A 25,726-nucleotide genomic window follows, 5' to 3' on the forward strand; every position below is an offset into this window, starting at 1 on the left:
GATAAAACTCGGTGTTTGATTGTGTGAAATGCTGTTTTCAAGTCTGGGTTTGGATGATTACTCGTTTTTGTTCAAGCACAAAATAACATTTTAATGTATTTTGTACAGTGAAAGACATGACTTCGTTTGACAGTAACATTACAGGAACAGTCTTGATCTCTGAATGATGGCGTGTGAATATAACCAAACAAATCAAACACGAAACAAATTAAACATGTAGTTGTGGACTTGCAGTTCTCTCACCATCCACCAGTGGGCGTAGCAGAACTGCTTTTCTCCTCTTTTTAAAACATAATTCTTCTACAAAGCTTGTTACCTTTTACAGTTTTGTTTTGGCCAACATTCTTAAATATTTTATCATCTTACATTTTTATTATTTTAGAAGAGAATAAAATAGAATAGAATAGTTTTCATTTAGAATTTGGAAATATAACTAAAATAACAAGAGAAAAACAAAACTTGAAGTTTACAGTTTTGCTTTGCTTTGTCTCTTTATTTTTTTTGTTGAATTAGTCTCCAAATTTACCATCATGTGCACTGGACGAATTAGAAAAGTTCCTAATCTTTCCTTTTATTAATCTGACGTATTTAGAGAATAAATGTGACGTTACTGTGTGGAGGATTTGGTGGTGTATTGGCATGCACGCTGCAGCGAAGTGTGCATTACTGCTGAGTCTCATGATGTCTGAAATCCTCTGCAGAGAAAAACTTGTTCAGACTGAAATCAGCTCTAATTAGCTGAAAACAAGAACACATTGTGGAGTGTGTGTGTGTGTGTGTGTGTGTGTGTGTGTGTGTGTGTGTGTGTGTGTGTGTGTGTGTGTGTGTGTGTGATTTGAACACTCTGACAGCAGGCCCAAAAACCCGAACAGAAAACAATAGAAGTGAGTAGAAAATAAGTTGTGCAGCGTAGCAGCGAGCAGCTCACATCCAGGAGACGGTCAGGTAGGTTTGATTTCCTTCTTGTCCTTCAGATTCTGTGACCTCTGACCTTTGTACAGAGATGATTGAAGCTTAAGTGTTTCCAAAGAAAAAAGGCATTTGAAGCATCTTTAAGCCAAAGTTTGTTGAAGCTGAACAAGCTCCAATCAAAGCTGTTGGACTGCTTTTAACTCAATCTATTTGCCACCTATCTGTACATTTATTTCCCTCTCATGCACAGCGGGGTAAAATAAGTACTGAATACCTCACCAATTCTCAAAGTAAATAAATTTTTAAGCTGCTATTGATGTGAAACAATGCAGTACACAGATGCAAAGAATTCAAACTTTCTAATGGTGTATTAATTAGAAAGACATAGGGAAAAAGTATTGAACACGTTTACTGAAATGTATTTAATACTTCGTGCAAAAGCCTGTATTGGTGATGACAGCTTCAAAACAACTCCTGCACAGAGAAACTAGTCTCACGCATTGCTCAGGTGTGATTTTGGTCCATTGTTCCACACAAACAGTCTTCAAATCCTGAAGGTTCTGTCGACCCCGCTATGAACTTTAGATCTCTCCATAGGTTTTCATTTGGATTCAGGTCAGCTGATTGGCTGGTTCATTCTAGCAGGTTAATTTTCTTTCTCTGAAAGCAGCTGAGAGAATCCTTGGCTGTGGGATCATCGTCCTGCTGAAACGTTCACCCTCGTTTCATCTTCATCATCCTGGCAGATGGCAGCAGATTTTTATCCTGAATGTCTCTGTACATCTTTCCATTCATCCTTCCTTCATTTATATGAAGTACCGTATTTACTGCACTATAAGGCGCACTTAAAATCCTTCAATTTTCTCAAAAATCAACAGTGCACCTTATAATCCGGTGCACCTTATGTATGAACTGGTTGTGCTTATTGGCCTCAAACTGATTTTATGTGCTACACGGCACTCAAAAATCTGTCAAAAAATGATTTAGTGCGACTTTGGTAAGCTACGAAGCTGCAAAGCTTGATGGATTGTTGGAGCATTACAGTACCGTAGTCAGGAGCCTCGCGGAGTAATCGGGGTCCAAAACTCCGTCCACTTCAGTTACCAAAGTCAAACGAACACTGAGAGTTAAAAACGGTCTAAATTCTTTCTTCTTTAATAAAATGATCAGCGTTGTTGCTTTACCAGGTGTAACAATTAAGTTTAACATCCAGGCATCCATAAAAACAGGATTTATTAAATGTAACGGAGTTAGTTAGGAGTTAGCAGGAAGTTGGCTCGCTAGCTTCCACCTAAACTTGATGTAGCATGTTCTGACTGAGAGATTTCTGAAACAATTCAAACGTACAGCTCTGCTATCACTTCCAACATAAATGAAGACAGAAAACTAAACAGCAGTGACGTTTGTAGGGTTACTGAAGTTGGGCTAGCTGGTATAATGATGTGCTAAGTGATTGCTAGCGACACAGCTATGTTAGCATAACATAAACACAGTGAAGCTGGAGGATGAACGCCAACTTTTTTCCACCTGATAAAAATTAACGTGAGGGTTCCCGATGGTTAGGGACAAATGCCAAACTTCAGTCAGGAGAACAACTGAGATAATCCATCCACAATACGAGGTTAGTCATTAATATACTGCAACAACATGGGAACAACTGAACTTGTTGATTCCAGGTCTTTCTGTAGCTCTCCACAAGTGCCAAGTATCCAATGCCATCAGTATGTTTTACAAAAATACGGTTGTGAAGGTGTTGAGAGAGCTCACTGGTTTTATCCATCACGAGATGTTTACTTGTGTGACACCTAGGTGATGAGACACCATTTTTATAGGCCATCAGTTGGGACTGAACCAGCTGATATTAATTTGCAGTAATTACTGATTTTCTGAAGCTGATGCCATTTCCATGCCTTTTTGAACCTCCCTTTCTTCATGTGTTCAATACTTTTTCCCTGGGCGATCGTGGCTCAAGAGTTGGGAGTTCGCCTTGTAATCGGAAGGTTGCTGGTTCGAGCCCCGGCTTGGACAGTCTAGGTCGTTGTGTCCTTGGGCACTTCACCCGTTGCCTACTGGTGGTGGTCAGAGGGCCCGGTGGTGCCAGTGTCCGGCAGCCTCGCCTCTGTCAGTGCGCCCCGGGGCGGCTGTGGCTACAATGTAGCTGCCATCACCAATGGGTGGATGACTGGATATGTAAAGCGCTTTGGGGTCCTTAGGGACTAGTAAAGTGCTATACAAATACAGGCCGTTTACCATTTCCCTGTGCCATTTTGCATTATTACACATAAATTAGTTTATGGACATCTGTGGTTTGATTTATTTGTATGTGTGCATTGGATGGGTTGTTACCTACATCTGGTGTGAATTTCATGTTAACATCACCTTTAGAAATGTATTTATTTAGAAAATTAGAGTTTTAAAATAAATTACTTCAGAGCATTTTACTGGTATATTCATGGTAGAAATTTGTTTGATAAAGTACAAATATTTGACATTTTAATAACAAATATCTCTGCTGAATTACAGTCATTTCCCAGCATTAAACTTTTATTTTACATTTTATAATCTGGAATTCCCAACAGATAAAAGCATAACAAGGATATAAGCTTTACAGCTAATACTCTCAGCTTTTTGGCTTCCAAATAAATTTATAATTTAATTTACTGAAGTGTGATTTTCATTTTCACGTAGGGGTAATCAAACAGAACAGAATCTTCTTATCATTTCCTCCTCATCCAGCTGGGTCATCCCCCATCATGCCTCAGGTGTCGTTTGCCCATCCCTCGCTCTGTCTTAACTTCCTCCCTCTGCTGCACCGCCTCCTCCCATCCAACCCCCCTACCGTCCGAGACGTGGATGTTCCCCCTCTGTTTCGGGAGCGCTTCATCCTGACGGGGTACCGTCCCACGGGCATGTCGTGGCGGTGTTACGCCCTCAGCCTGTTCCAGATCCACAATGAGACGCTGAATGTGTGGAGCCACCTGCTGGCTGCCGCCTTCGTGGTGCTCAGGTTCATGGTGTTCGCCATCATGCGAGGAGGGGTAGGATATTTACAGATGCTCTGATCTTCTGCTGCATGATGACATTCTGTTTGACTTCCTGTTGTCTGACCTTTGACCTATTAAGGGAATCCTGGGTTTCCGACTGCAGGGTCCTGAAGGTGAAGGTTTTTCTGTGGATGCCTCCTCTCTACCTCTGGTCCTCTATGTTCTTTCTGCAGTCACATACCTCAGCTGCAGGTGAGTGATTCATTCTTTAGTCACCAACGATAACAAAGTCTTCCTATATATTTGATTTGGGAATGATGTTTGAAGTTTAATGTAAACATTTTAAATATTGCAGCTTTAACTAACATCGTATTACCTCCTGCAGTGCTGCCGCTCACCTGCTGCAGTCCCACTCAGAGCAGGCACATTACTCACTATTCTTCCTGGACTATGTGGGCGTGGCCGTCTATCAGTATGGCTGTGCTCTGGCTCTCTGCCTGTACAGCTCCAACACTGCCTGGAGACAAAGCATGCTGGGACAGGTTTGTTTACAGATATTGAACTATGGTAATATTTGATGGCTGATTGTTGGACGTCTGCAATGTTGGTTGATTTTTTGGACGGCCTGGTAGTTTTCTGGTAAGGTAGTGGAAATTTAGTCTTGACTGACTGACTGGATGGAGGCAGGAGGTTGGACAGTTGGATGTTACATGTTGGATAGTCTGACAGTGTTATGTTTGGGTATTTTCACTGAATGATAGATAGCTGGATTCTGTGATGGCTGGGTGGTTGCGTGAGTGTCTGCTGTTTTGATGTGTTTCTCCATGCTGGCTCTGGTTCTCCAGTATCTGCCCATGAGGGCAGAGGCTCATTTCCACATGCATCATCCAGCAGTGATCCATCAGTGGCAATCAGCAGGCTGGCATTTAAGACCAGCTCACCCTTTGTCTCATTGCCAGTCCGTCAGCTACGGCTGTAACTTGGCTCTTCCATCTCTTGTTATTTGCCTCGTTGAATTCTAACTGCTGTTTCCTTGTGTGTCCAGTTTGTTTTTGCCGTTCCTGGAACTAAACTCCGCTGCAGCTTTCTTTACTTGTCACTTTCTTCAACCGTTAACAAGACAATTGGAAGATTTTTGCACAACTTTCGGAGCCAATTGGAAATTGCCCTTCACTGTGTTACACCCACAACCCTTCTACCTGGTCCTCACAACTTTCATGGACTGAATATACTTATAACTCACTTCTCTCTTCTGCTATAGGTCTCTTGCTTTTTGAAGCCTCTCTAGGGTACCAACCCCCTCTTTTTCTACAGATGGAGCCTGATCTTGCGGTGCCCTCAGTTTGCTCCAGTCCACTGTGCCTGTCTGCTAGTAACTGCTAGTCTATTGTCCCTTGAATCTGCTTTCATGTCCACTTCCACATACAGTGGGGCAAAAAAGTATTTAGTCAGCCACCGATTGTGCAAGTTCCCCCACCTAAAATGATGACAGAGGTCAGTAATTTGCACCAGAGGTACACTTCAACTGTGAGAGACAGAATGTGAAAAAAAAATCCATGAATCCACATGGTAGGATTTGTAAAGAATTTATTCGTAAATCAGGGTGGAAAATAAGTATTTGGTCAATAACAAAAATACAACTCAATACTTTGTAACATAACCTTTGTTGGCAATAACAGAGGTCAAACGTTTACTATAGGTCTTTACCAGGTTTGCACACACAGTAGCTGGTATTTTGGCCCATTCCTCCATGCAGATCTTCTCGAGAGCAGTGATGTTTTGGGGCTGTCGCCGAGCAACACGGACTTTCAACTCCCGCCACAGATTTTCTATGGGGTTGAGGTCTGGAGACTGGCTAGGCCACTCCAGGACTTTCAAATGCTTCTTACGGAGCCACTCCTTTGTTGCCCGGGCGGTGTGTTTTGGATCATTGTCATGTTGGAAGACCCAGCCTCGTTTCATCTTCAAAGTTCTCACTGATGGAAGGAGGTTTTGGCTCAAAATCTCACGATACATGGTCCCATTCATTCTGTCCTTAACACGGATCAGTCGTCCTGTCCCCTTGGCAGAAAAACAGCCCCATAGCATGATGTTTCCACCCCCATGCTTCACAGTAGGTATGGTGTTCTTGGGATGCAACTCAGTATTCTTCTTCCTCCAAACACGACGAGTTGAGTTTATACCAAAAAGTTCTACTTTGGTTTCATCTGACCACATGACCTTCTCCCAATCCTCTGCTGTATCATCCATGTGCTCTCTGGCAAACTTCAGACGGGCCTGGACATGCACTGGCTTCAGCAGCGGAACACGTCTGGCACTGCGGGATTTGATTCCCTGCTGTTGTAGTGTGTTACTGATGGTGACCTTTGTTACTTTGGTCCCAGCTCTCTGCAGGTCATTCACCAGGTCCCCCCGTGTGGTTCTGGGATCTTTGCTCACCGTTCTCATGATCATTTTGACCCCACGGGATGAGATCTTGCGTGGAGCCCCAGATCGAGGGAGATTATCAGTGGTCTTGTATGTCTTCCATTTTCTGATGATTGCTCCCACAGTTGATTTTTTCACACCAAGCTGCTTGCCTATTGTAGATTCACTCTTCCCAGTCTGGTGCAGGTCTACAATACTTTTCCTGGTGTCCTTCGAAAGCTCTTTGGTCTTGGCCATGGCGGAGTTTGGAGTCTGACTGTTTGAGGCTGTGGACAGGTGTCTTTTATACAGATGATGGGTTCAAACAGGTGCCATTCATACAGGTAACGAGTGGGGGACAGAAAAGCTTCTTACAGAAGACATTACAGGTCTGTGAGAGCCAGAGATTTTCCTTGTTTGAGGTGACCAAATACTTATTTTCCACCCTAATTTACGAATAAATTCTTTACAAATCCTACCATGTGGATTCATGGATTTTTTTTTCACATTCTGTCTCTCACAGTTGAAGTGTACCTCTGGTGCAAATTACTGACCTCTGTCATCATTTTAAGTGGGGGAATTTGCACAATCGGTGGCTGACTAAATACTTTTTTGCCCCACTGTATCAGCCTTTCACCCCCTGACAGTTAGATGACTGTATTGTATATGGATAGTTGGATGGTTTGATAGTATAACCATTGGATGTTTGGATATTGTGATTGTTGGACAGTTGGATTGTTGCGTTTTGGATAGATGGATTGTAGGACAGTGTAATACCTTAATGGTCTGAAGGCTGGATGTTTGGATATTGATATGGTTGTATTTTTGGGGAGCAGGCTGACTGGCTAGTTGGATACATGGACTGCAAGATGGTGTGATGGTCAAACAGTTAGACGAGTCGATACTAGGTAGTTGGATGTTGAATACTGGTATGTTTGTATGGTTGGAGAACTTGATGGTTGGATAGTTGGGTAGTTAGAATTTTAATAGTGTGAAAGTTGCACAGTTCAGTGATTGGATGTTGGATGACTGGATGGTTGGATAGTTTAATAAATGGAGTCCTGGACGGTTTAATGGTTGGGAATTTGGTTCATTTGATTGTTGGATGTTGCATTATTGAATCACTGGATATTGTTATGGCTGTATATCCAGTGATGCAACTGGATATACCTCCCAACTGGAGCTAGGAGGTTGAATAGTTTGACTCATGGACTGTTAAATAGTGTGATGAGTGGACAGTTTAGTGACTGGGTGTTGGATGACTGGATGGTTTGTAAATGATATTGGTAAACAATTTGATAATTGGATATTGGATTGTTGGACGGGTATAGCTGTATGGTTGGAGATCTGGGTGGTTGGACAGTTTAATGATTGGATGTTGGACAGCTGAATACTGTGACTGTTGGATATTGGAAAGTGGGGTGATTAGATGACTGAATAGTGTGAATGTTGGACTGATGAACCCAGTGCAGGCTGGACAGGTTTGTTCACGGATGGACAATTTGGATGTTTTGTAGTTGGCTTATTTAATGGTTTGATGATTACTTTGTGGACAGTTGGATTTCTTATTGCAATGATGCCTGGATGTTCAGATGGAAGGGAAAGCATGGTTAGAAAGGTTTGTGTTTGAGTCTTCCGTCCCATCGGTATGTTCAAATGTCCTGATCAGGTTTTTGGATTTCAGGTCTTCCTCCCAGCAGCTGCCCTCCTTGCGTGGCTCTCGTGCACCGCCTGCTGCTATGCAAAACTTCGTTTCCGCCGTCCATACCCCCTTCACAGGAAGCTCTGCCAGCTGATCCCAATGGGTGTGGCCTACCTAGTGGACATCAGCCCTGTTGCCCACCGTCTTGCCACCCACAGCTGGACAGGCAGCCCTGCACTACCATTGCACTTCTTGCAGGTAGTTCCTTTTACTTATTTCTTTAGTCATGGATTTATTAGACCTAACAGTTATATTTATTACTGGTTAGTAATTTTGGGTAAAAATATTGCACAAATTGTTCTTATTTGTATATTTTTGTGCTACTGTCAAAAAGCTTTCTGTCATTTTTCCACCAGGTGGTGCTGTTTATGCTATCCGCCTTCTTCTTCTCTTGCCCCGTTCCTGAGCGCTTCTCCCCCGGCCGCTTTGACATCGTCGGCCACGGACACCAGCTCTTCCACATCTTGCTGTCACTCTGCACACTGGCCCAGCAGGAAGCACTGTTCCACGACTTCCTATGGCGGCGGCCGGCGATGGTCAGAGAGTTTGGAGAGGAGCGCCTCCTGCTGGCTTGCGCCTCCTTTCCCTGCCTGACGTTGTGTTGCGCCTTGACAGCCCTCGCCATGAGGAGGCAGGCTCAGGCACAGCTGATGAAAGAGCAACGATAGAAGAGGAAAAAGTTTGTGTACAGGAAGTCTCTTCTTCTTCTGAGGGACTGACTCTGCAGTGGAAGCATTTCTTTACTTTTGTTGGTTTGGGTTGTTTGTTAGCATCAGATGATAGTGATGCAGACCATCATATTCCTGCACCGAACTTCTGGTTCTTCTGGTTTCTCTTTTTTACATTTTACTAAACAACGACTAAAATCAAGTGACCATTTAACATTATGGGACCAGTTTTTAATTTCTGTTTGCAATAAAGCAATATTGTCTATAGTTTGTACGTTTATCTGTTAGCTGAACACTGTTGCCTCACTGAGCTCCAGGTTGGGGTCTTGATTGAAAATAAATCTAAAACCTGTATTTAATAAGATAAGATAACCTTTATTAGTCCCACACGTGGGAAATTTGTTTTGTTACAGCAGAAAGTAATAATAATAATGGATTGCATTTATGTAGCGCTTTTCGGGACCCCTCAAAGCGCTTTACAATTCCACTATTCATTCACACACTGGTGGAGGCAGCTACAGTAGTAGCCACAGCTGCCCTGGGGCAGACTGACAGAGGCGAGGCCATCACCAGTAGGCGGTAGGTGAAGTGTCTTGCCCAAGGACACAACGACCGAGGCTGAGCCAGGGCTTGAACCGGCAACCTTCCGATTACAAGACGAACTCCCAACTCTTGAGCCACGATCGCCCTCCAAAGTGGACAGTGCAAAGTTATATAGCAAAAATTAGAAACACTTGAATAGAATAAGAATAAGATACTATATACAATAGATTAAAATAATAAGATAATAAAATACTAAGATAACCGTTGACTGTTCTTCCTTTAACAACAGTCTGTAAGCATTTGGGAACCAAGGGTTTGCATTTCTGTAGTTTTGTTGTAGTTTTTGCCAAAGGATTCTCATTCTTGCTTGTTTTAGGACTTGAGCCACATGTTTTTAGTGGTTGATGGTCTGGAGAACTTTCAGTTTAGCAGGCAGATTTTTTTTTCCTGCGTACCCGTGCAGTTTGTGTCGGCGTAAAGGACGGTGATAGGTTTGTAGCATAAACCTATTCGCTGGAACGTTAAGGACAATTTAATTACACAGCAAAGCAAGACACGAGTAGGCAAAGTTCTTCATGGTTCTCGTGCACGGGAGAGAACTGGACAAACGCCGTTCCTTCGCTTGACCCCAGGTGCTCTCATCCGCTCCCCCGTAACACTGCTCTTTTATTGAGGTTACATGAATATACATAGGTTCATTAACATATCACGTCTACATACACACAAAGAGTACCTTACCTGTGCGTTGTGTAAGTGTGTGTGTGGTCAGAGTGTGACCCCATAAAGACTTCCCTAACCCTGCTGGTTTGGAAGTCCAACAGTTCATCTAAACAAAAGGCACTTAGCCTAAAACAGATATAGACATGTTTATCCTACCATAAAACAATAAGAGAAGGTATGCCCTCTCCCATGCTCCCAGAATGTGGGTGTGAATGCCAGAACACTCTGGAATGCACACCAAGCCTTTGCAGACTATTAAGGATCACACATCCTATCACTACACAATCGATTATGCACCTCTAAGCATATATGGTTAAAAATTTCTAAGCATAAATGACAATAAACAATACAAATCTAACAGACGGTTTCTGTAGTACCTCTAAAATTTACAGCCTGTCGATTTGTATGAACAATCATTGAACAACCTACAACCAACTTGTAGGTTGGTTTTTAATATATCTGTTATTAAAAACCAACCTACCAACACCCCATATTTTACTAAAGCTGATTCTCCCTTTATCTATCAAAATGAAATTTTAGCTGACATTTTACAGTAACTACAGGGTTTCTATGGACTTTAACACCACAATGCACGTATGACAACATCCAGACAGGAAGCTGAATGCAGACTGCGATAGAGAAAAAATAATGTGAATTCACTTTATGTGTCCTTTAACAGCAAGGCTGCTGTTATCTGCCTCTCACAGTCCTCAAAGGGCCTCACTCTGCCAGTCAAGCAGAAAGTGTCAGTTGCACAGTTCGGGTGGAGCTGCTCTTGGTGCTCCAGTTTCAGTTTGATCTCGGCTTTATGGAGCTTATCAGTCGCAGCTGTCTGTGGTTAGAAAGACGCCATAAAATGTAAAACACACCCCCCATTCAGCTATCAGGAGAGAATATCATTCTCGGTTTGAACACTAAAATTATGAAACAAAGCCACTTCTGAAAGCATTTGTGGCTGTATTATTGACAGCACAGAGTAAATGCTCAACACAGTGATTATAACAGATGTGTGAGGAACCACATGGACAGGTGAGGAACATCCTGTTCACATACACTTGTACCGTAGAGCAGGTCAAAGTTCATCAGTAAATCAGCAGTGAAACAGCAAACACACAGAGGGTGTTAAAAATAAAAAAGCAGAGATATGAAAACATTAAAGCAGAAAAAGAGGCAGCAAGTGAGCTGCTAGCCTGTAGCTCTGTGAAAATAGAGGTTTCAAACAGGTTGATTTGCTTTACCTTCTAATCGAATCTGCTATGAACAGCAAATCTTTAACAAGACAGTCTGTGATGGCACGTTCCAGTTTTAGTTACTCACAGTGATCTCTGATGGGTCTAAAATGTGTTAGAGCCTCATTATTAATGTGGACTAATGTTTTTGACATAAATCCCCATGACTGTCAGCACTCTGCCTAAAATTAATATACACACAGTAGGTTTAGTGCCCATTAAACTATGATCATGCTGAAGCCTCTGTTGGATATTAGAGGAACTGCAGTCTTTCTGCACATTTCTGAATAATTACCGATTTTTGTTAGCATTAATAATCACACATTTTTAGATTTAAGCAAAGACTGCAACATTTTGAATATGTGCACATGCAGTCTTTGTGCTTAGCTAAGCTAAGCAGGTCTCAGTTCCTGTGGGGGAATCCGGAGTCCTGTGCAGTGTTTGTGCAGTGTGTCTTTAAGCAGCTCTCACAGCAGAGTGTTTGTTCAGTCTGTCAATGAGTAAACGTGCAGCAGGAACAAACCCTCATAGCACCACTGAACCTGAACACACAGCTGTCTGCGCACAGGTACGTCCACACTGCTTCTTAAACTTTAGCGCTCATACATTAAGAAAGTAAACTGAACTGTTGGAACACTCAGAGCTGCACTCGTACTCTGGAGCTGCCTGCAGTTACTCAACTGACATGAATGTAGATGAGAAAGTTGATGTGTTTTAATTCACAGACATACAGTCATAATGTCAGTTGTAAAGGAAATTAATGTGCAAACACTAATTATCCTAATATTAATGTGTCAAGAGATATCATAAAGTAACTATTTTACCAAGTTTCACATCTGAGGTTCTGTTATCTGTTACTTTTCTGAGCTGTCTTATGTGATAGCAGCAGCATCAGTGTGTTCTTGATTTTCACGTTTGACGTGAAAAATATTCTCATAGTAGCACTTTTAAGACCAGGAAACAGGTTAAAAGACAGACTGGCATCGTTTGGTATTCACACCAGAAAACCAGAGACAGATGATGAGGCAGCGGGCCCCCAGCTGCAGACCCCACCCTGTTCTATGAGGAACAGGCTGAAACAAAGGGCTGTAATTTGGGGTTTGTGTCTATGACTTCATTGTCTTTTATCAATACAATGTTGCTGTTTTGCACTTTGTCAGAACTATTTAGGGTCTCGTTATGGACTCTTAATGTCTCTTTTACTTGTTTTACGCCTCTTCGTGGCTTTTTTTTCTTTTTTGACTTGTTTGGCATTTTTCTGGGACCTCACCGTGCTCGTGCATACAAAGATGGAGCGGGTGGAGCGACAGCACCACCTCCTCGTACAGAACAGAGGAGGCTTCGCTGGAAGGCAAAGGGGCTTGCAAATGTGCAGAAACTGTGGCCCGGCAGGATAAAGCAGCTTAAATTGCTCACCCATCAGGATGTGGACAAGGGTGTTGCCTGAGCCATCAGGTGATGTGGGCTGACCTTGAGATCAGGTGACCTGCTGGGACTGCGGCTCGCTTTTGTGGACGCTATAGGCTCGCTTTCTTTGCAAAAACAAAAAGAAAATAAACAGAAAGGCAGTCGTCTCCTTCATACGTGGAACTCCGTCTCCAAACAACTGAGAAAAGAGAAGAAATCTTAAAAAGAGCAGCCCCACCCAAACCTTTCACCACAGCTCTGATCATCATCGCACATGGTGATGATGTTTCCTGTTTTCATTCATTTATTCTAATCTCTTCATGGTTCGCCTGCTCTGTGGCCTTACTTCACTTTAAGTTCAGTCTCAAGTTCGATGGACTACGATGTGTCTGCGTATTTGAGTCGCAGCTCTGGAGACAGGCATTGGAGACAACAGGAAGTTCCCCCTGCGCAGAATAAAAACAGCCCCAGCTGTTGAAACATTTAACTGATGTTTTGTCACTGCAACATTTAACAGAAGAGATGTGGCGTGATAATCAGTGAGGTGGATACGTGTTAGCTTGGCTGTTTGCGCCTCGTTTCCTTTATTACAGTGAAATAACTGCGCTAAATGCAGTTTTTTCTAATCTGAACATGGCGTTCTCGCACCGCGACCCACCTCCGGCATCTGCTTCACTGTTTGTGTAACAGGAGTTGGTCAGGATGATTCAATCGCCGCTGAGCTGAAAGAACGAGTACACACCCGACGACGGACCGGCCTTAAAGCACACACAGCGTCACGTTTGATCCACGAGTGTGTTGCTTTGTGCGTTCATGACTCAGGGCTTTAGCACACATGCATTAATGATATCAGTAAATTTGAGCTCATATTTGCTCAGTTATGTTTGAAGAGCGCATTTAAAGCATTCCTTTGATATGAAAACAGATCAGGTGGAATTTATGTGGAAGTCTGCGAGAAGAAGGAGGAATAAAGTTTCTGACCTTTGACCTCTGCTGATTGTTAGACCTGTTAATGATCAGAGAAACTGAGGATGATTTACATCTGATGCTAATTAAAGTTCTTTACAAAACACTAAAATGCAAAGTGAGCTTCTTGGAGGTCATAAAGTCTCCAGGTCGTCCTCACTCATCTGCGTTTTCTCTCCTCTCAGGGATCATGGCAACCGGACCAGACGCCATCGAGCTGTGGCTCCTGTCATCAGGAGTGGTTAGCTTCTTCATCCTCCTCCTCATCCTCTCCATCTTCCTCACGGGTCTCTGCAGCGACTGCGGCAGGTCAGCAGACTTTCTACATCACAGAATGATGAAATGAATGAAAATGAAAAGTTTAACGTGATTATCAGAGTCAATCTTAAACAATCCAGTAACATCTGAAATGATCAGTGAATCATTAAAACCTGATCTGACGCTGTTGTTTGTTGTTTTTCAGACATTCATTTGAGCTTCAGGATCTGGAGGTGAACAGAACCCCGTCAACGCTCATCAGCGTGGTAAGAGACGAGTTTAACGACCTAAAACCTCTGATGGGACGGGGCGTGGCTTAACTTGTAGTCTAAGGAGCTTGAGAAAGGAAAGCTTCTGGACTTCTTTAGGTTGCTTGAAGACGTTTCACATCTCATCCGAGAAGCTTCTTCAGTTCTAGGGTCAAATGGTGGAGAGTCCCAGGCTACGTCCACACTGGCCCGGATAGATTTGAAAACGGCGTTTTTGTCTGAAAACGCTCCGCGTCCACACTAGCGTTTTCAGTCGTTTTCACAGAGTTGTGCGTCCACATTGAAACAGCTGAAAACGCTTACGTTTCCAGTCCTGCGCATGCGTGAAACGAAAGAAGATTCGACCTGCCTCATTTCTGTCTGCCGCTTATTTACTTTCCGGCTCTTTGAAACGTCACGGCAAAATGTCAAGGAAAAGCAGCGAGTTTTTAAAATGGACTCACAATGAGGTGGAGTTGTTGCTGCGAGTAACACAAAAGTACAAAGTTGCAAAAGCGAGTGAGAATTAAAGAATTTGAAGAAAAGCTCTCTGGAGGATGTGCAGACTGATATTAATCTTTAATAGGGCCGTCAAACAAAACAACTGCTGCATAATGCCCTCCGCTATCTTAGTTTAATTGGTCACATGACTGCATCATATGACTAACATGCGTCATCGTTTTAGAAAGTCTCTGTTTTCGCCGTCCACACTGCCACGCCCAAGCACCGTTTTGAAATGTATGCGTTTCTGAGAGCGTTTTGAAAACGCTGTATTTGCCGAAACAGAGAGAAAACGATGCATTTTTAAACTAATATGCATTAGTGTGGACGTAGCCCCAGATTTAAGCCCTGTGGGAGTGTCCACCCCAAGAGGGACAATGGACCCCCTAATGGTCCTCTACCTAATCACACGAGCCATTGTGAAACCTGGCCCCACCCTATCATGTGATTTTCTGAGGTCAGATGACCCAGGATGTGAGTGGGCGTTAAGGCGTCTGGGAAGGATCTCAAAACTGGATTATAGATTGCAGACAGTTGGTGTCGTAAGCCCCGCCCTCTTTTCAAAGATGGCCGTTCACAGTGGACATAGATGCTTCTTTCACTCCTCTTTCAAACCATCTGTCTTCTCTGTCCAAAATGTGAACATTGGCATCCTCGAACGGTTGACCTTTGACCTTTGGATACAGATGGACAGCCGAGTCTTGTCCCGTGGAGGTGGGTCTTCTAGGTAGGGGATCATTAGGGGGTCTTTTGTCCCTCTGTGGGGGGAAACTCCCACAGGGCTTAAATCTGAGGCTCTCCACCATTTGACCTTAGAACTGAAGAAGCTTCTCGGATGAGAGGTGAAACGTCTTCAAGCAACTTAAAGAAGTCCAGACGCTTTTCTTTGCAAGCTCCTTAGACTACGATGACCTGGATGACTGAGAACCTTCACAGACATAGTTAACCTGTCGTGTTGATTGACAGGTGAAGCTGGAGGAAGTGAGAGAAAACCCAACGATCAACGAGATCCAGAACGACGAGAAACGTGAGCAGACTTTTCAGCTATACTAAATGAAGTTTTAATGAAGTAGTTTCATCACATTTTCAGGTTCGTGCGACGGAGTTTACTTCAGTTTTATATAAGCAGCACCAAACTGCATGTGGAATGAAGTCAGGGTGGAGGAAGAGCTCACAACACCTCCAGAAAATAAAAGTCTTTGCAGAAAAATGTCTTTTACGCGTGAGTGCACAGAGGTAGATGAGTAATGGCTCTGAACCTGAAGATCTGAGGTGAAATGAATACCTCCTGTGCTGGAAACGATGACCACCAAGGAAAATAAGTCAGAATTTACTGCGCTAACAGCTACTGACCGTCAGCGAGAGCCGATTCAGCTCCACAAAGATATCACATCAGTCCTCCCTCAAGCTCATCCTTATGAAGAAAACCCTGTTAGGGTCCCTCCCTGGAGGAGCCACCTGGGGGCGCCAGGGACTGAGCAAGGTCCCATCAAACACCAGGCAGACAGCAGACTTTTAACTAAAGACATTTAAATTATACGATTCATGAGGTCAAATGAATGATGAGGCTGGGAAGACTGTTTTAATAGTTTCAGAAAAAAATATGAATGATTTCCTGTGTGCATTCCCACCTTTAACATAACTTTATTCTTCCAAAGGAAAAACAAAGAATCACAAAAAAGAAGCTTTCGACCTCGAGCTGAAGGATCTTTTAAATTTATTCTGCATTTAAAGGAGAGGCACGTTTCATCTGTAGTCTCGTTTTTCGTGCGCAGAAGCAGGAAGGACGAGATGCTCCGTGATTATCAGCGGAGCTGATTTAACGTGAGGTCTGCAGAAATCATTTCACCAGTGTCCAAATGTAGGAGGAAACAGGAAGTATGATGTTGCACTGATCCCCTGGTGGCGTGGCAATTTTCAATGTGTCGCCATGAAGCACCAAGCTGCTGTAGATCAAATTGTCCAATCAGGGTTGAGCAGCAGCCAGCTGCAGACCCTAATTCGCTGGAGGTTTCTTCCTGTTAAAAGGGAGTTTTTCCTTCCCACCGTCACCAAGTGCTTGCTTAAAGGGGCTCATCAGATAGTTGTAATATTGTTGGGTCTTTACATTACAATATAAAACACTTTGAGGCAAGTGTTGTTGGGGCTAAATAAATAACAACGACTTGAATTTAATCAATGTGCTTTTTAAAATAAATAAATAAAAAGATGATGTCCTCACCTCTCGCTGTCTTCTCTCTCTGGCTCCCGATGTCCCGACTCTAAAGTCCCGACAGCTCCATCGTACCTGAAACTAAAGAATAAAACAGATGACATGAATAAATATAAGTAAATAAGAAATATTCCACATGTACACAAATGAGGCTCATTAACAGGTTCAGTAAGAATATTTAATGGAGTTTTCGTGTAGAACAAGATGCTTTTAGTTTGCTCTCATGCTCGATTTTCTGGCTTCAGGCTGAATCGCTTTCATGAACTCGTGATATTATTTTTTAATGAGAACACTTAAAAATTAAGAAACTTGGTGAAGAAACTCAGATTGCTGAATGTCCCATGATGCCTGTGTTTGTGTGTTCAGAGTCACGTCCTGAAGAGGAAGTCTCAGTGCAGTTCACTCCCTGGAGGAGCCACCTGGGGGCGCCACAGAGCCAAGGTTTTATTCTCTGAAGGGAGAGAACGAAGAAACCACAGAAACTACTTTTATTGATCATCATGATCTGATCATTAGTTCCTAACTGTCGTCTGTCTGTTCACAGATCAAAACGCTGAGCACATCTACCACGCCATCGGAGGACACGGCACCAACCCGGACATATCATCACCAGCAATGCCGGCCAATCACAAGCCAGCCAGAGCACATGGCGCCGCTCTGGAGGATTTTAGCAACCACGACGGGGATTCGGTTTATGCTCAAGTCAGCAAGAAGCTGAGCTCCAGTGCTTCACCTCCACCTGTCCATACACCTGCGGAGATACCGGTACAGGAGGAGGAGGAGCCTTCACCTCCGCTGCCCGAGAGGACGGCAGAGATGGAGGGATGATGGATGAAGAACGAGAGACGGTGTGAAGAGACAGAGAACGAAGGACGCCAGGTCCTCCCGCACGCATCATTAACGCCAAAACCTGAAAACTACATCTGCCAATCAGAGTGCTGGAACCCTAACACTCATGACATCACAGCGTCAACATCTCAGCTTCAGCGTCTTGATGTGAGGTTGAATTTCTAATGAAAAAGAGACACGTGTCACACGTGGAGTGACATCAGCAACTCGCTGAATCTGAACACAAGTTCAGAGAAAAAAACACGGAGGACGATTCAGGAACAGCAAAGATGGAGGGAAGTTTCTCTTCCAAGGAGGGAAAAATATTTTTCATCTTTATTGTAGTTCAGCAGAGTTTTCAAGCATTTTTTTAAATTTTTCAGAATCAGAAATACTTTATTAATCCCGAAGGAAATGTCCTGATTTTTATGTCCCAATCAGCCTTAAAATTAAAGACAATTTAGATAACTGGCCAAAAACGTGCCAGAGGCTGTTTCAGAGTAGATGCTAAGTGGCGAGAGTTGTTTCTAGAAGGACTTTGGGGCAGATTCCACTACAAATATATATTTATGTATTTATGATATACAAACAGTGTGACGGCCTGCAAGCAAACTGCAAAGAAAGCAAAAACACGTCTACATGAAAGGAAAGATGATGAAGGACGGAAACCTTAAATAAAGTTACAGAAAACTATTTTTGAAAGTCTTATGAATGAATTGTTGTTGAGTTGTTTTCAAAGTAGATCCATAAGGTGAAACCTTTACCTACACTAGGGTAGCGCCATTACCATTTTGCCCTTTTTGAGACAGAATTGATCATTTCTATAAGAAATCGTGACATTATCAGCAAAATGCATCGACAGGCAGTGTGAGAGCATCGCCCGGACACAGATACCTGCTAATTAGTCCCAAAGAATTTCACCCAAACTGGAGCTCCGCCTTCTTGGATGGTCTGTTATTACAGTGACCTCACAGTAGACATATAATTGGTCACATGATGTCATTACAAATGCCCCAAAAGGCTCCAACAGCACAAACATGGTCCAGAGGTCCAGTTTAGGGTCAGGTGAAGCCTGGCTAGCAGCTACAGCCACCTGTGTCACCATCCACCTATCAGTCAAAGAGGCCACGCCCCTAATAATGCAAACTAAGCATTAATAAACTTTAAACAGCTGTGATGAGGCAAACCTGTAATTTGTGGCTGTGGCCGTCCAAGTCCACTGACAGGAAGTGTTCTCACAGAGAGCCCGTTCTCCTCCAACCAGGCCAAACCTTCATGGGGTCTTCGTTTGCGCCACCACTCCCACTGAGCAGCGTTTGAGTGATCTTGCTGGAGTGTAACAGCTCTCAATTGTCTCAGTGAGGGAATAAACTACAGCATGGCGGTGGGTCACATGACTTGCTGTTTGAGACACAGGAAAGGAACCAGAGTAGATCAGTTTACACGTCACATTTTGCTGCTTCCGTTTATTAAATCTTCCCTCAAAGCCGACATGTTTATGTTGGATTTCACTGCCTCGTGTCCAACATTGTGACATCGGTGTGAAACACTGAAGCTGAGCTTCTCTCACCATGTGCTGTTTGTATATTCCTGTAATCAAACTGTGGCCCCATCCTCGTGGTGACAGGAGGTGATTCCTTCTGAGCTTTATCATCTGACTGTAAGTGAAGTTACAGCATTTAGAAAATCACGCTGAGTCACAGCGAAACCAGGGGAGGATGCAGTGGCGTCCAAATGACAGCTGAGTCTTTGTTTGGACATGTCTTCGCTTCTGAGACGCTTCTGCTCTGTGAGGACGATCTGTCCGGTCCTCGTAAAGACACATTCAGGTCTGAGACTTTTCAAAGGTTCACACAAACACAAACACAAAGCTTCTGTGGAAGAACAGGGAACTTTTTCAGGAAGTTTTAAATGAAAGAGGAAGTGAGGACAGTTTTGTAAGGAGGGAGGGAATTTCTGAAGCTTTGGGACATTTTTGTAAGGTGGAGATGCCCTGCAGAGCTTTTGTAGGACTTGTCTGGCAGAGTTGCACAGATGTCCCACAATTATCACAGATGACACATCACCCTCAGCTTAAGCTGACGACTCCATGGCAAAGCCTGTAGCTGTGTGATGTGAGACGGCTGCGCCTCAGTCAGGGACAGAACTTTAAAGGTTTGAGGTCCAGATCCAGGTTCAGGGATCTGTGAGAGTGCCGAATCAGTGACAGACAAACAGGGTAAACATGTGTGTGTGTGTGTGCGTCAGATCCTGTCATCGTGTGAGTCAGAGTTAATCAGAAGAGTTCAGCTGATGACTAAAAACAGTGAAACTATCAGCAGGCACGTTTACCACGTCCATCAGCTGCCAGTGGACGTATCCGTGGAAACAAGGAGTCTTCTTCACACACAGATGTTGGTATCGCAACCACATCATGTTACGCACAGCAGTTATGAATGAGCTGATTTTGGGGTGGGGTTCGGCTATGACTATTTTCTGGAGAACAGAGTCCTGTTTTCTGTCTTCGCTGAGTTTAACATGTCACAGCGGCGGACACTGTTTACATCATACATGCTTCTCTTTGGTAAAATTATTAGGAAACACATTATTTTTCATTGCTATGGAGATAATAACCTGTCATATTCGACTATTTTTATAGCACCAACTCACCTCGAGGCGCTTTATAAGAGAAGGTAAAGTTAGTTAAATCACAAATACACGATATTGTGAGAAGTATTCACTCACCCATCCAAACCATTGAATTCGGGTGTTCCAGTCACTTCCACAGGTGTATAAAATCAAGCACCTCAGCATGCACACGGCTTCTACAAACCGTGACAGTTTGCCACCTGTGCAACAAGTCCAAATATTTCCTCACTACTAAACCTTTCACGTTCAGCTGTGAGTGGGATTATATCAAAGTGGAAGCGATTGGGAGTAACAATAACCCCGCCATGAAGTGCTAGGCCACGTAAAATCACGGTGTGGGGTCAGCGGATGCTGAGGAGCATAGTGCACAGAGGTCGCAGACTTTCTGCATCCAAACTTCACGTGGCCTTCAGATTAGCTCAAGAACAGCGCGTAGAGAACTTCATGGGATGGGTTTCCATGGCGACCAGCTACATCCAAGCCTTACATCACCAAGCACATTGTAAATGTGGGATGCAGTGGTGTAAACATGCCGCCACTGGACTCTAGCGCAGCGGAGATCTGTGACCAATCACACTTCTCCATCTGGTGGTGCACGTGTCTGAATCTGGCGGTTGCCAGGACAACGGTACTTGTCTATCCTCATTGTGCCGAGTGTTTTGGTGGAGTGGGGTTATGGGTTGTTTCTCAGGAGTTAGTTCCAGAGAAGGGAACTCCTAATTCAGAATTTATGGTCGAGCGGAGCGAGCGCCAGAGGCGGAGCCAGACATTTGAAACACCCGGGGCTTAGCCCTAAAGGGTAGTATGCATGTGGGATTTTTTTTTTTTTTTTTGGGGGGGGGGGGGGTAGAAATGACTGAAAGATTAATAGGCTCTGTTTTGACTTTTGTTCAAAAAAGAATGACTTCATATAGGGAAAAATATATATCACATGTGCAGGACATCTTAAACTAGTTTTTTAATCAAGCAGCAAGGCAGAAGAAAGTCGGGGCTGTATCAAGACACAGGGACTAAACCCCAATTCAACCAGACCCAGAACTGATCCGGAATTAAAACAGGTCTACAACAGTTCAAAATCAGGACTGCTGAGGACTTAACCAAGACAGAACCAGAATCAGAACTAGATGATAGTAGCACTAAAAATCATCATAGACTTGCACTACACTTATTTTTTTTAATTCTACCAAAGTACACTATTTAGATTGAGAAAAGTTTATATAATTATTCAGCCTTGTTGTGCAAACAAGCCTGCATAACTTAATAAATTTAGAATTTGAAAAATAGCAAACCTAAAAAGAAACACTAGGTACGAGATACATGAGGACCTATGATACGGTGATACTTTTGGTAAACAACCATTTGACTAACATGTGTGTCTCACCTGCTCTTGTTCATCTCTGTTCTGTCCTCATTCTCCATCTCCCTCTCTGTTCCTCTCTCTCCCTCTTTGTGCTGACAATCATCAAATATACAGTTGAAACCACATATTTATGTACTCTTCAGATCAAAACACAAACACTTTTTAATTGTAAGATCAAATCAGACTAAATGTTTATTTTTTTAGATTGATAAATATAAAAAACATATTTGTTAACTTTAAGAGTAAAGAGAGAAACTATCTGTATTTCTTAATTGCAAATGGCACCAAATTGTATTCAAAATTGAGCCACACTTATGGAGCTCCACAGTTCTTTTCCTGGTGTTTTGGTTGACATCTCTTGATTTTCCCATGTCAAAGAAACAGGCTCTGTGTTTTGCCTTATATGCATCCACAGCTGTGCCACCAATTTACTCACATGGACTCTACAAACCTATCAGAAGCTTCTTCAGCTCAGAATGGAATCGTCTGCAGTTTTCTTATTAATTAACAATAAACTTAGTGTACATGTGCTCCTAAATTTAATGAAAGTGATAAAAATAGACAGCTCTATCTCTCTTTATTCTGACATTTAACTAATTCAAAATATATTTCAATATTTATCTAAAACAAAAGTTTACTCTAAATTGATGTTGTACAGTAAAAATGTTTTCTCCCTAAAGTGTAAATATCTGGTTACAAATGTGAATATCCTGCTGTGTACTGAAACCCCTCTTGTTTTGCATAGAAATATACTGAACAACATACAAAGCATAATATATAAAATAACATTTACCTGAGTTTTTTCTTTGAAAGAACCCTCTAATGTCCATTCTTATATTTCAGTACATAACTGAAACCGATTTAGTCGGGGAGGGTAACAACTGAAAATATGAAATAAACACACGTAAGCTAAGACTCTCTAAAAAAAAATAGCATTTGTTCGGCTTTTCATTTCGCCATTTGTTGATTCACTTGAAGAGCAAGTAACGTAATATTGGTCAAGTGATCAGTTTGATATCAATCTTTCGTGATGCACCGTCATATTTACATTATTTGTACGGTACGAATGATTTGCTTTGGTACCTGCTCAAACTTAAGCTCTCCTTAGTATGGCTGGCTCCGTTTCTCCAACAGTGCACTCACAGGCAGCAGCTGCCCCGCCCCCTCGCTCAGTCGCTTAGTGCCTGAGCTCGGATCATACCAATATCAGAGGCGCCTCTGCTGTGGGCTCCACTCCTGCCCGTCGCCTGCAGTGAGCTCTGCTGTCAGATGGAGGCGGTGTACAAAGTATGTGCTGCAACCGGTCTGTGGGCCCCTCTTGCTCATGTTGTTGTTGGTCCGTAAGCCAACTGCCAAGGAGAGTGAAGTTCTAACACACCGGGCATTAAAAATAATGAAAAGTGTCACTGCAGCCACTCTCTTTATTTTTTTATTTTGCAGTTTTTTCCCGCTTCTCCCTGCTGAACTCTGCTATCGCTCCCTGTTCTATTCCTGCCCACCTATCAACCAGCCAACATTCAGCAGTCACATACGAGGACCGCACGACAGCAAATGTTCTCCCCCTCGGTCCGACCTAGAAAACATTTATGGGATTAATACCCTGTTAATAATTCAGCATACCAAGATTGTTTCATGTTCCCAACTTTGTGGGAACAGTTTGGAGATGACCCCTTCCTGTTCCAACACAATTGCACACAAGGTAGGTTCAAAAAGACATGGATGAGCCAGTTTGGTGTAGAAGAACTTGACCGGCCTGAACAGAGTCTTGACCTCAAACCGACAGAATACCTTTTCATCCCAGCTTGGGATTAATTGGAGATTGTCAGGCCTTCTCGTCCAACATCAGTGTGACCTCCCAAATGTGCTCCTGTAAGAACGGTCAACGATTCCCATAAACGCTCCTAAACCCTGGGAAAGCCTTCCAGTTATAGCTGCAAAGGGTGGGCTGACATTAAATTATGGATATTAAACTATGGATTAAGAATGGGAGTTACAAGTTATTATACATCTGAATGCAGATGTCCAAAAACTTATTGCAATACAGTGAATGTTTTTAAACATAAAGGCTGGATGAACCTAATATTCTTCCTCTAAGTTCAGACAAACTGATGTTATTATATTTGACTTATAAACCTTAGAAACAGGATTTCTAATCACACTGACTCTGACAGCATTAAATAAACTCGGCCATTTTAACATCTTTCTATTCACATACAAAGCCTTGAATAACCATCGTATCATCGCAGCAGAGCACAATCTTTGCTCTCGCTCTCTCATAGTTTCAGTTTTCTTCTCCTCCCTCTTCACTTTCTCCAGTAGGGCTGAGAATCGTCACTGATTTCTAGAATCGATTCGATTCAGATTCACAAGGTCCCGAATCGATTTGAATCAGGGAAATTTTGCCTCAGACAGTCAGAAATATTATAATTCAGATCATGCATCAGGACATTTCCATATTTTTTATATCTATAAAAAGGAAGCTGACACTTGCGAGACTTTATCAAAGGTGTGAGCATCACAGCAGAGGCCTTTGTGTCAAAGTAGCTGAAGATAAAACACAGAAAAACATGAAGGCGACTTTCCTGGCCTGGATTTTATAAAGATATTCTGCAGTAGATCAAAAACGAAAGAAAACCATTAATCAACTTATGAACATTACCTGATGCTGCTGACGTGAAGCAGAGCAAAGTTACAGAGGTTTGATTAGAGACACAGCGTTTCGCAATTTTGCATAATTTTAAAAAGTTTAAATTTGTTCAGTATTGAACGGCAGAAATGAGGCTTTCTTGTCAGAAGTAAGTAAAAGGAAACAAACAGCGGCCGACAGCCTGTAAACAACGGTAGACTTGTGCGTAACAAGCAAGCGAATAATGCAGAAAACAGATTTTTAGACGGGAAACTGTCCTTGAAGTACAGAGAGAGAGAGAGAGAGAGCTGTGCATGAAGTGTGATTTTATCCTGGTGGAAGCAAAACAGCGAAAGTCAGAGAATTCATGACGATGTTTATGTGAAGCGTAGTTTGGATCTTCTTTTGCTGCTGGTTCAGTCAATATTGTTTGGAGAGAGATCAAATCTGCAGCTTTAGAATCGGCGCAAAAAGGGCGTGAACACAAAGCGCGGACCCGCCGAAACATCAGAGTCAGCGAGCTGTCGGCTTTCAGCCCCGACCGTGTCCGTGCTGTCGGGTAAGAAAGTCACATCTCACTGATCCTGATGCGTCGGCGGCTCCGCGCTTTGTGTTTACGTCTCTGTGCAGAAGCCGTGTTCCTGCTCTCATTTACCGTTTCAGCTGTTTGGTGGTTGTTGAAATTTTGTGAGGTTTAACCTGAGATTCTGGCGTTTCGGGCAAAATAAATTTATATTAAAAAATCAATTCAGGATTTTAATGAATCGATATCACGTTATCCAAGCCAGAATCGATTTTAATCGATATATCGATAATCAAAACACAGCCCTATTCTCCAGCCTGTCACAGCAGATCGCTGCCCCTCCCTTCACTTAGTTCTGTTGGGGGTTTCTTCCTGTTAAAAGGGAGTTCTTCCTTTCCGTCCACACGTTTGGAGTCTGAATGTCTAAAACTGATGAGAGAATCAGACTGAGAGTTATTCACCGAGTCATCTGACTGCTTCGGGTCTATCACGCCAGAGTGATGTCATCATCAGCTGATTAAACAACCCTGCATCCTGATGATGAATAGACCTTAAAAATAAGCTCTGCTATGAGTGCTATGGGATGAGTCGGACTACAGAGATGAGGTCAACAGACTGACTGAGTGGTGTTCAGTTAACAACCTCCAACTGAACACCACGAAAACTAAAGAACTTATCTTGGACTTCAGGAAGGGCAGAGCAGACCCGGCCCCACTTTACATTCACGGGAGCTGTGTGGAGAGGGTACACTCCATGAGGTTTCTGGGCGTGCAGATCTCTGATGACCTCTCCTGGACTGCAAATACTACGGCGGTGGTTAAAAAGGCCCAGCAGCGTCTCCACTTTCTGAGAGTGCTCAGGAGGAACAACCTGGAGGAGAGGCTGCTGGTGACATTTTACAGAGCCACCATAGAGAGCATCCTAACGTACGGCATAACAACATGGTTTGCAGGGTGCTCAGCTGCGGACAGGAAAGTACTGCAGAGGGTCATCAACACAGCCCAG

General features: G+C 43.0%; 2 protein-coding genes and 1 long non-coding RNA gene across 6 annotated transcripts; 2 read left to right on the top strand and 1 right to left on the bottom strand.

Moving 5' to 3' along the window:
* The first annotated feature begins 3,205 nt into the window (after positions 1–3,205).
* On the top strand, positions 3,206–9,080 carry LOC120720990 (membrane progestin receptor beta-like). The gene is made up of 5 exons (XM_040010946.1): positions 3,206–3,950; positions 4,060–4,148; positions 4,282–4,438; positions 7,987–8,202; positions 8,361–9,080. The coding sequence occupies exons 1-5, from the start codon at positions 3,666–3,668 to the stop codon at positions 8,670–8,672; spliced, it is 1,059 nt and encodes a 352-aa protein (XP_039866880.1). The 5' UTR covers positions 3,206–3,665; the 3' UTR covers positions 8,673–9,080.
* A 1,143-nt stretch (positions 9,081–10,223) lies between these two features.
* LOC120721508 lies at positions 10,224–19,661 on the bottom strand. Of its 3 annotated transcripts, none has more exons than XR_005693181.1 (3): positions 16,766–17,234; positions 12,581–13,859; positions 10,224–10,767 (listed from the first exon to the last, which is right to left on the bottom strand). It is a non-coding gene; the product is annotated as an uncharacterized LOC120721508 (long non-coding RNA). The 3 variants fall into 3 exon arrangements; XR_005693180.1 differs by lacking the exon at positions 10,224–10,767 and adding an exon at positions 18,772–19,661 and having other exon boundaries at positions 12,076–13,859; positions 16,766–16,837; XR_005693179.1 differs by lacking the exon at positions 10,224–10,767 and having other exon boundaries at positions 12,076–13,859; positions 16,766–17,236.
* On the top strand, positions 11,601–18,277 carry si:ch73-204p21.2. 2 transcript variants are annotated; one of them, XM_040011882.1, is made up of 6 exons: positions 11,601–11,732; positions 13,723–13,846; positions 14,001–14,061; positions 15,511–15,571; positions 17,123–17,197; positions 17,301–18,277. In XM_040011882.1, the coding sequence occupies exons 2-6, from the start codon at positions 13,728–13,730 to the stop codon at positions 17,582–17,584; spliced, it is 600 nt and encodes a 199-aa protein (XP_039867816.1). In that variant the 5' UTR covers positions 11,601–11,732; positions 13,723–13,727; the 3' UTR covers positions 17,585–18,277. The 2 variants fall into 2 exon arrangements, with proteins under 2 accessions (XP_039867816.1, XP_039867815.1); XM_040011881.1 differs by lacking the exon at positions 11,601–11,732 and having other exon boundaries at positions 13,567–13,846.
* Positions 19,662–25,726: the final 6,065 nt, after the last annotated feature.

This window comes from Simochromis diagramma, unplaced genomic scaffold, assembly GCF_900408965.1.
Source record: "Simochromis diagramma unplaced genomic scaffold, fSimDia1.1 OVJJ01000603.1, whole genome shotgun sequence".
NCBI classification, from domain to species: domain Eukaryota; kingdom Metazoa; phylum Chordata; class Actinopteri; order Cichliformes; family Cichlidae; genus Simochromis; species Simochromis diagramma.

Coding starts and splice junctions, on each gene's coding strand:
- LOC120720990 (XM_040010946.1), top strand. CDS start 3,666: ATGCCTCAGGTGTCGTTTGCCCATCCCTCGCTCTGTCTTAACTTCCTC. Junction 3,951..4,059: donor TCGCCATCATGCGAGGAGGG/GTAGGATATTTA, acceptor TTCCGACTGCAG/GGTCCTGAAGGTGAAGGTTT. Junction 4,439..7,986: donor GACAAAGCATGCTGGGACAG/GTTTGTTTACAG, acceptor TTTGGATTTCAG/GTCTTCCTCCCAGCAGCTGC.
- si:ch73-204p21.2 (XM_040011881.1), top strand. CDS start 13,584: ATGATCAGAGAAACTGAGGATGATTTACATCTGATGCTAATTAAAGTT. Junction 13,847..14,000: donor CTCTGCAGCGACTGCGGCAG/GTCAGCAGACTT, acceptor GTTGTTTTTCAG/ACATTCATTTGAGCTTCAGG. Junction 15,572..17,122: donor GATCCAGAACGACGAGAAAC/GTGAGCAGACTT, acceptor TTGTGTGTTCAG/AGTCACGTCCTGAAGAGGAA.